General features: G+C 27.6%; 1 protein-coding gene across 2 annotated transcripts; it reads right to left on the bottom strand.

Moving 5' to 3' along the window:
- Positions 1-146: 146 nt before the first annotated feature.
- Positions 147-2,678, bottom strand: LOC103838091. Of its 2 annotated transcripts, XM_009114510.2 has the most exons (4): positions 2,328-2,678; positions 1,944-2,149; positions 1,798-1,865; positions 147-1,723 (listed from the first exon to the last, which is right to left on the bottom strand). In XM_009114510.2, exons 2-4 carry the CDS (start codon positions 2,131-2,133, stop codon positions 248-250), a joined length of 1,734 nt encoding a protein of 577 aa, XP_009112758.2. In that variant the 5' UTR covers positions 2,134-2,149; positions 2,328-2,678; the 3' UTR covers positions 147-247. The 2 variants fall into 2 exon arrangements, with proteins under 2 accessions (XP_009112758.2, XP_033135338.1); XM_033279447.1 differs by lacking the exon at positions 2,328-2,678 and having other exon boundaries at positions 1,812-1,865; positions 1,944-2,120.
- Between the last annotated feature and the right edge of the window lie 7,886 nt (positions 2,679-10,564).

Genomic DNA, 10,564 nt, shown 5'->3' with positions numbered 1-10,564 from the left:
TGTTTATAGGGTTCAGATTTTTCTGTATAAAGTGTTTTAGAAATTCGGTTCAAAATTGTTTAGTTCGGTTTGAGTTATTTGCTATTTTAGTTTTACCTTAAAATGCTCAGGTTTGCTCACAATCTCGGATTGGTCAAAGTCAAAACTTTTCAGTGAGTCAGAAGCTTTAAAATTCAACTGAAAATTCTTTTTGTACATAGCAAAAAAATGTTGAATAGTCCGTACACATTTCAGATTAATCTACATATCATGCATTGTTCTTTAGCTCATGGGAGATGTCAAGCACCAACCGTTGCAGAATATTTTCAGCTACATCAGAGACAACACCTTCATTTTCATCACCAAAACTCGACCAAACACATGATGGCTTTACCACATCAGTCTCAATGATCTGATCCAACGTTCTTGGAGTGTCACAGCTGAGTGAACTCCAGTTAAAACGTCTCAGCGTCTTCTGAATCAGGTCTTCTTCTCTAATGACAACTCTCAAGAATGGCCAAAACTTGATGATGTCTTGACGGCAAATCTCGCGGAGAATCTCGTCAGTGTAATCAAGAACAAGAAGAAGCTGACCGTTGTTGTGATTGCCGTGTGAGAACTCGTCTAGTAGTGATGTCTCTTCGTTGCATCTCGCCATGAGATTAGTCCAGTTCAGTCTTGAAGCTTCAAGAACTTTCTTCACAAACTTGTGAACAGAGTCTTTCTCTAGAAGATCATCAAAAGATACTAATCCAATCTTCTCTTCTACTGTTTCTTCTTCCAAATGGATCCTCTCTAGACTTGTACAATAGTCGTTGGAGTTGGGAGGATTCGGATCAAAAACCTCCAAGTCCTTGTCCAAGGACCACACCTTGAAGCTCTCTCTTCTCTTCTCCAGCCTCTGTCTTCTCTCTTTGAGTTTTGTCTCCAAGCTACTCAATGCCTTGGGAACTTCATAAACCGGTGAAGAATTTGATCTCTCCTGCTGCCTTTCCACCAAGAGTCTCCTTGGCAAAACATCCTTCTCAAGGCTTAGCTTGAAGACATCAGACTCAACCCGCTTCTTGCGTCTAAACACCGGTGACTCCGGGCTTCTATAGCCAACTGTACTGGTGGAAACATCACTGTTTCTTACAGCAAACGCTTCAGTTTCTCTAGCTTTGCCACTACATTCTGGTGTAGTTTCTGTGTGGTTACTGTCTTTGTTAGATCCAGCAACAAGCTTCACCTTCTTGGCTAGATGTTTGAATCTAGGCTTCAAGAGAACAATGTTATCCAAATCATCAGCCAGTGAAGGAGATTTATCACGCCTTTTCTTCACATGCGGTCTCTCCAAGTCTTGACCTTTCTTGGCTGAGATAGAATTGGGATCTTGTAAGAGTGTAATGAACAATTCTTTGTTGGAACTTAGGATATCTAATGCTTCCATGAACTGATTAGACCGGTGTTTTCCTTTCTCCTCTGCCTTAGAACAGATCAACCTTTCATTCACACGAACTTGAAGGTTAATCTCTGAGCTCTTCTTACAATCTCTCCCATTCTTCAAATCCATTTGCTTATCCTTATCATTTGTCTTCTCAACTTCACTCAAAGAAGTTGCCTCCTTTAGATTCTTTCTCCTCTTTATATCTCTCTCTAGGAAACCCTGAGCAGGTTTTGATTCATAGCTCTCATCTTCTGTTTCAGAGCTTAAAGATCTTCTCCTCGTTTTAGGCTTATATGAACTCTCTCCTTCCACAATCCGCTGAACAAATCAAGAGATTCATTTATAAGTACAAAAGGCTAACTCAAGAACTAACAATTTTTTAAAGAACTTACATCATGACACTGACATTTCTCATGAAGTCTGTTGAGCAGATCAAGCTGGCTTTTAGTATAAACATTACCTGCAGAAACACAAGAATCAAAAATGTAAAACCAAGAACAATAAGCGATCCAAGAAACACACTACTGGTACTACTAACCTGCAGAATCTCTGATGGGTTTCTTGTCTGAACTCAGTTTCTTATTACCAGATTTAACATGTCTGAAATCAAAGAAGTTGATCAGTTTCCAACCACAACCAGACTTATAACCCTCGTAGACAAGAGGGCTTTTAGGGAAAATTGGAGTTCCAGGACTCTTGCTGCTTCTTGGTGATCTCCTTTTCTCCATTGATTATCAAATAAACCTGAAAAAAAAAAACAGAGAATTCTTCTAGTTGTGTCTGAAAATTTGCTTCTTCTAGATACATAACTGTGTCCTAAAGTGAGATTTTCAGTAAAAAAAAGTTCTCAGTTAAAAAATAAACTTCCTTTAGTCTAATAATGTAGTATTTACATGAATATCAGAGTCAGAGATTTGCTTACCACTGAGAATTGAGGTTGAAATGGGACAGAAAAAAATGCAAACTTTTTCTTTACAGAGACAGTGGAGCCAATCAAGCACTGAGCTTTGTCATGGACTGGTAAACTTTTTTTTTAGAAGTTAAAAACCGCAAACTTTTGTTTCTACATACAAAAGAAAAAGATTGCCCAACATGATTGAGGTTGAAGATCTTCAGCGATAATTAAAGGGACCCTTGTCTCTTCATCTACCCGTCTAATAAAAAGAGGATCTTTAATCTTTAATTGTGGATATTAAAGAGGATTACTGTTTGTTCTTGGAGATGGGTCCTTTCGTCATTAAAGAGGCTTTATACTCCCTCCGTTTTTTAATATAAGTCGTTTTACAGCTATACACGTAGATTAAGAAAACCATTAATTTCTTATATTTTCTAAACAAAAACATCATTAATTATTTACCTAACCACAATTCAACCAATAGAAAAATAGAAGATATATTACTATTGGTCATACAACATTAATTATTAATAAATTTTACATAGAAAACCGAAAACGACATATAATTTGGAACAAAAAAGTTTCTCTAAAACGACTTATAATAAAAAACGGAGGGAGTATTAGTTATGGAGGAAAGGGGGAAGAGGAAGAAGATTGAATGAATGAATAAACTTTTATAAATTATTAGTCAAAAGACCAATTAAAATAGTAGATCTTTTTTATATCATCAGACATTTTTCTTAGTGATATACTGTATTTTTTGTTTTTAATAATAATATACAATTAAATTACTTTTTCTGAAAAATAAATAAGCGAAATGAGAAAGATGGAGAGGGACGTGAGAGTGAAAGAGACAATGGAAATTTGCAGATCGTTTCACATATAGACAATGCTTTCAGATAAAGCTTTTATTATTGTCATCTTCTTATCTACATATATATATATATATATATAATGTGTATCTGTCATCTGTGACTGTGTGTGAAACATAAATATTACAGTGGGTTTTATGTGATTAGAACATTAATTTATCACTGACAGTAAAAGGACTGTCAATAAAAGTGTACCTTTTATCGACAGTGCACGAATTTTTTGCTCAGTATATTTATCTGCTGTAGAAAATATAACCGTTGGAATCAAACTCAAATAATTGAAATAAGTAGTACAGTGGCTTTTAATGATAATTATTTGTTGATAAAAAAAGATAATTATTTACATTTATTATTATCATGTGTTTATTTATTTGAAAAAAAAGTTGTTTAAAAGTTTTTTTTGTTTTAAAATAAAGTTTACATTTATGTAGCTTTCTATTGTATCATGTCCTTCTCGAACGTTTACCAATTAGTTCCGAGTACATAAATATTACTATTACTCTATTAGTCTTATTTTCTTCAGACTAATCTTATAAATTAGGGTGTGACTGGTTTTCCCACTACCATCCGCAAACGCAGCTTTTACGGTTGGTAGCAGTTGTTGGCGTTTTGCAATAATCACTCAAACTGCTCTAAACCGCTTCAAACCACTTCAAATATCATAAATTCAAAAGCTGGTTCCAGCTAGCGTTTGCGGTTTGCGGACGGTTACGAAAGGATAATTTTTTTCCTTTTTTTTGAATAATATAAATAAAAATAAAAATATTCAACAAAATTTTTAATTAGAATTATAAAAATACTAAAATATATCTATTATATTTTAATTAATATTATAAAATTTTAAAATAAAAATATATTCTATAATTTTTAAAAAAATTTAAAACTATACTTTTTAAATATAGTTTTATATTTATTATAATATTAAGATTTTTGATATTTTTATAATTATATAAAATGTAAATATTATTAATTTATTATTTAACCGCTGATGTATTTGGTAGTTAACCAGTTGTAAATATCTTTCAAACGCAATAATTTCTAACCACAGAACCAGTCATACAAATCTCTAAAAACCGCTAAAAACCGCAATCACCCGCATCCGCAAACGTTTGAACCAGTAAGACTCCTAGTAATGTAAAGATGTGTACACTTCCATCAATGTCATACGACGTGTCTACACATGCACGTTTAGGGTATGATTGGTTCCCCCGCTACCACCCACAAACGCAGCTTTTGATGTTGGTAGCGGTTGTTGATGTTTTTCAACAATCACTCAAACCACTCAAACCGCTCTAAACCGCTTCAAACCGCTATAAACTTTATAAATTCAAAAGCTGGTTTCTTCTTAAGTTTGCGGTTGTGGGATGATATAATTTAAAATATATATATATATATATAGGAAAAATCGCATAAAAAACCTTGAAAGTGTCACTTACTAGCACTTTAAACCTTGAAGTTTTTTCGCTAGCACTTTTAACCTTCAAAGTGACATTTTTATCATAAAAAACCTCCAAACAAGAAAAATGACCGGTTGAACAGGTTAAAAACAGTTTTTTTTCAAAAAATAATTATTTAATTAATAAAATAAACAAAAAAATTAATAAAAATTGAAAAATTTAACAAAAAAACTCACAAATTAAAAAATGAGAAAAATAAATAAATATTTAAAAATTAAATAAAAAATAACAAAAAATTCAAAAAATAAATAAGATCAAATTAAAATGGAGAAAAATAAAAAAATCAAAAATTTAAAAAAAAAGTGAAATTTTTTGAAACTGTTTTTTTTATTTTTATTTTTATTTTTTTAGTATTTATTTTTTATTTTATAAAATTTTAAACCCTAATTCTAAAACCTCACCCATTAACTATAAACCTTAAAGTTTGGATTAATTAACCAAAGGGATATAAGTGTATATTTACTTCTTTAATGAAACTTATTTTTGTGACTTTGAGCCTTGAATACTAGTTTGAGAACAAAAACCTGGTTTGGTGTTATCTTAGTCTTTTTTTTTTATCAACACATATCTCCAATGATAATTTCTGACATTATATTTGAAAACGAAAAAAAAAACTTTTTGAATTTTCAATTTTTTGAAATTTATTATTATTTTTTCTGTATTTTAATTTGATCTTATTTATTTTTTAATTTTTAGTTATTTTTTATTTAATTTTCTAAATCTTTATTTATTTTTCTCACTTTTTTAATTTATGAGTTTTTTGTTAAATTTTTTAATTTTATTATTATTTTTGTTTATTTATTAATTAAATAATTATTTTTTGAAAAAAAACTGTTTTTAACCTGTTCAGCAGGTCATTTTTCTTCTTTGGAGGTTTTTTATGATAAAAATATCACTTTGAAGGTTAAAAGTGTTAGTGAAAAAACTTCAAGGTTTAAAGTGCTAGTAAGTGACACTTTCAAGGTTTTTTATGCGATTTTCCCTATATATATATATAAATACAAATATAAAAATAAAAAAATTTAAATTGGAATTATAAAAATATTATAAAATTGAAATTATAAAATTTTAAAATAAAAAATTATTTTCTATAATTATTTTCTAAAATAAAATAATTTTTATATGATTTTTGATATTTTATAATTATATAAAATGTAATTATTATTAATTTATTATTTAACCATTGCTGCATTTGGTAATTAACCAGTCATAACTATCCCGCAAACGCACTAATTTTTAACCGCATAATAAGTCGTACAAATATTTTAAAACCGCTAGAAACCACAACCACCCGCATCCGTAAATTTCCACAACCGCAATCGCAACCGCTGCGTTTAAGCCTGTTAGACCCTAAATGTGTATAGAAATTATAGAGTAGCCGATCCCCATACGGCATGCTCTTTCGTCTTCCCATTTTTACATTTTTTTTTTTGACAAACCCATTTTTTCATTTTTTTGCTACCGGGTCTTTGTTTATCTTACAAGTATCTTTATAGAAATGCTAAATTAAATTACACTTCTTCATCAGATGACAAACGAGGATATAAACTATAATTGTAACTTTAAGAAGTACCTAAAAACGTAATAGACGTACTTTTAAAAAAAAAATACGACGTACTTGTTTTAGTAATCATATTCTAATGCACCTAGACGAGAGCTACATTTTTGTTTTGTTTTTTTTTTTGATAAAGAGCTAATTTTTGTTCTCATATTGATATAAGTTTTTATTTTTCTTAACGGTGACATGTAAAATAATTAATGTCGTTGTTGAGATGGTGCCAGCGACTGTTTAAATTATTAATTCACCATTTACTAAATCATGTAAATTTTTTTTTCATAATGCAGAGGCATGTATTTTCCTTCTATATGGGATGTATATATCATATATGTAACTTTTATCGGTTGAAAAAAAAATTGTAACATAAAACTGAACAGTAAAAAATTAATTCATCTTTACGTTACATTTGTTGTTGTAGTTGTCAATTATCGTTTAAGAGCATTTCCAAGAGAAACTTTATAACTTTAAATATATAGAGTTTTTTGTTATGTAAAAAGTAATTATAAAACTTTAAATTTGAAATTTGAGAAGTAAAATTTTATATTTGAAGTTTCGATATTCAAAACTTTAAATTTGAAATTTTATATTTTCATTTGCATTTTGATACTTACAATTACATATTATATTTATGATTCTTAAATATTTTTTGTTTACCATTTTAATCCTTAAAATTTTATATCTCATAAATATTTCAAAATTCCTTTTTATAAATTTAAGTTTTACACAAAAACAAATTAAATAAAAAAATTAAAATAAGATTTCAAATATTTTAAAACTAGATTTAAACAATAACAATATTACAAAATAAACTTAATAAAAAGTTTTTTAAAACCTACATGAAGACATAACTGATCATATGGTGGAGAATGAGGATACTTGATTTCAATAATTTTTAGCTCATAATCTATAAATTAAAAACATAGTCATTTCTTACTTCTAAATGAACTAGTTGATCAATGATCATATATGAGAAATGTTCCAAAAAAAAGTTATATATGAGAGCATTATGGAAATAATTTTGTGAGATAATGTCGTATTTTGCTCTTAGTTTAATATTTAATAACATATTTCTATTTATAATTTTATATATTAGTGTAACATTTTATTAATTAATATTGATGTAATATTTTATATATGTTGGTTATAAATGTTTTATAAATTTAAATTAGTTATGACAAATATAAAAACCATTATATATTAAAAATTGAAGTTAAATTTTGTTTTTGAAGAAAAACACTTTTAAACTTCAAATATAGAGTTTTAAAAACTTTAAAATAGGTAATTTTTTTGGAGATGCTGTTATTAATATACGAGTTAATCAAATTTATAAATCATTTGCTTATTGAATTAAGTTGTTTCACTTATTTGATATAAATATGTCACCAGTGAAAAATTAACTATTAATCCAGTGAAATTATTTTCGCATACAACGAAGAATTGAGATTGTGTTAGGATATATAATCTTTTTCTGGTCAATGTATGTTAGGATAATCTAATCGTATTGTTATTATATAAAAACTTGTGGAACATTAATATTAGGGGTGGGCGTTCGGGTATCCGTTCGGGTTCGGATCGGGTATTTCGGATTTTCGGGTATTTCAGTATAGAGGTCTAGAACCCGTTCGGGTATTTCTGTACTTCGGGTCGGGTTCGGGTATTTTTAGTTCGGATTCGGTTATTTCGGGTCGGATTCGGATATTTAGATTTTGAAAAAAAAAATTATAATTTTCATTTCTCAAGTTTGTTGTATTTAAAAATATAACTTTTAGTTAACTAATTTTTTATTTTTAATAGATTGAATGGTTAATAGATTTGGACATAACATTTTAAAACTAAAAAGGCATTAATTTAGTTATTTTTTTTTTAATTTTGGATATAACTTTTTGTTAATTTTTGAAATAAAAAACTTGACATGCATTTTAAGTGAGTAGCAAATCATTTTTTCCGTAATTGTATGTATATCATATGAACTTAAAGTATGTGTAGTATCAATATAAATATTTTATATAAAATGAGAGATATAAACTAGAAACATAAGGTTAATTATACATATGTTCGGTTATCTTCGGATATCCATTCGGGTTCGGGTATTATCCGTTCGGGTTCGGGTATCCAATCTCTCCTTATTCAATACCCGTTCGGGTATTTTGCTACTTTGGTTCGGATTTCGGTTTGGTTTTTTCGGATCGGGTTCGGATGCCACTTCGGGTATCGGGTAAAGTGCCCACCCCTAATTAATATGATTGTTTGACTAGTAACGGTATACGTGTGGTTGTCGACTTGTCTTATATGTTATTAATAATCAAAATCCATCTAACTTTTACCAAAGATTCGCTCCGCCATCCAATAGAATACGGGGGGCTTATTGAATTAGGGGTTTGAGAAGGTTTTCAAGATTTTAAGATTTAGAGGGTTTTGTTGAATTCTATGATTTTGATACAAGTATTTATGACGTATATTATGGTATCCCGACGTATGACATTTGTTCACCGTTTACATATTTTCAGCTTACTGTGCACGCAAGTACAAGCATCTATAAATTTTTCATACAGAATATAAAATAAAATTTTAATTTTGAAAGAGGAACTAAAACAATAATTAAGAGGGCTTTGAAACATAGGGTATAGTAGGTACACTGACAAAATTTCACTTGGAACTTTATTTTTGTAGAAGACCCAAAAACTAAATGGCATATTACCTCTATTTGTATTTTGTAATGCGTTTATCCTATATTTGTATGTTAATATGTGTTTTATCATTTACAAACATAAAGCTAATATCTGTTACAAAAAACATAAACTAATAAAATTAAAGTTTTAAGAAGATTAACACAATATTTTTAGAAAATAGACCATTTTATCTTACTAATTACTATTATTTTCGATATAGTTTGTTTGAAAGTATATATATACGGTCTATTAGTATAATGGTATTACAAATATATTACATACTAGGATAAGATCCGCGCCTTGCGCGGGATTAAGTTATTATTTTTATTATATTTTGGAGAATAAAACAATAGTTTGGCTTCATTTGGATTAGGGGTGTTCAATCCGGATATCGGGTTGGTTTCGGTTCGGTTCGGTTTTTTCGGTATTTCGGTTAGTAAAATATAACTACTATTCTAAATCCATATTTACTTTGACTTTAGTCTTTCACATACTTTTGAAAGATTTCAACTCGACGACTAAATTGATCAGCCAATATTGTTGCTTTAAATCATTAGTATTTATATATATATATATTATTTAGTTTGAATATTTATTAAATAAAAATTCATATGCGTTATATTTTATGATATTTTGTAACTTATTATAATAAAAAAAAATCTATCGATCACAAAATTTTCAGAGTGGGAATATTCAAATTTCTAATAATATATAGACGTTTTGAAAAATTCAAAATATAACATATAAGAAAAAATATAAATGTTTTTATTATATATTTAATGTGATTTTTTAATATCTTTCAATAATATAAAATTAAAAAAAAACTAAGATACCAAAATTGTTATCAAATATTTATTATTCATAATAATTAATTTTCATATATACGTTAATCATATTAGGTAATTTCGTAACTTCTAATTAAGGAAAGTGCAAAAAAATTTGGTAGATTATTTATCAATTCGATAGTTATTTTAATAAAAAATATAATGTAAGTTAAGATGAACCAACCTATTTTTCTAAGAATAGTAGTATATTTTATATAGTCATTTATTAAATGAGAATTTATAATCATACAGTTCTATGATATTCATATCATTTTATAACTGAATATTTAAATCATCGATAACAAAATTTTCAATGTGAAATCTTTAATAAGTTTATAATTTATAAATGTTTTTGAAAATTCATTGAAAGTTTTAATATTAAAATATTTATGTAATCTTATGGTATATAGTATAATCTATATATATATATATATGTTTTATTATTAAATGATATTTTTTACTCATATGGTTTTAAAATCATGTGTATCTTCTTATAATATTAAATAGAAGTTCATATTAATAAAATTTTATGATCATTTGTAACTTATTATGACTAAAAAATAATCTATTGATCACAAAATTTTCAGAGTGGGGATCTTCAAATTTTTAATAATTTATAGACGTTTTGAAAAATTCAAAATATAACATATAAGAAAAAAATATAAATGTTTTTATTATATGTTTAATGTGATTTTTAAATATCTTTTAATAATATAAAATTAAAAAAAAAACTAAGATAAAAAAATTGTTAGCAAATATTTATTATTCATAATAATTAATTTTCACATATACATTAATCATAGTAGGTAATTTCGTAGCTTTTATTTAAGGAAAGTGCAAAACATGTTTTGGTACGTTATTTATCAATTCGATAGTTAGTTTAA

The sequence above is a fragment of the Brassica rapa genome, chromosome A09, assembly GCF_000309985.2.
Source record: "Brassica rapa cultivar Chiifu-401-42 chromosome A09, CAAS_Brap_v3.01, whole genome shotgun sequence".
Taxonomy (NCBI): domain Eukaryota; kingdom Viridiplantae; phylum Streptophyta; class Magnoliopsida; order Brassicales; family Brassicaceae; genus Brassica; species Brassica rapa.
Note: the sequence above shows the minus strand (reverse complement) of the source record. Positions and strands in the feature narration are given on the sequence as shown.

Excerpts from the sequence above, each read along its gene's own strand:
- LOC103838091 (XM_009114510.2), bottom strand. The coding sequence starts at position 2,133 with ATGGAGAAAAGGAGATCACCAAGAAGCAGCAAGAGTCCTGGAACTCCA. Across the intron at positions 1,866-1,943 it reads ACCCATCAGAGATTCTGCAG|GTAATGTTTATACTAAAAGC; the intron begins GTTAGTAGTACC and ends GTGTTTCTGCAG. Across the intron at positions 1,724-1,797 it reads AGAAATGTCAGTGTCATGAT|CGGATTGTGGAAGGAGAGAG; the intron begins GTAAGTTCTTTA and ends TGATTTGTTCAG.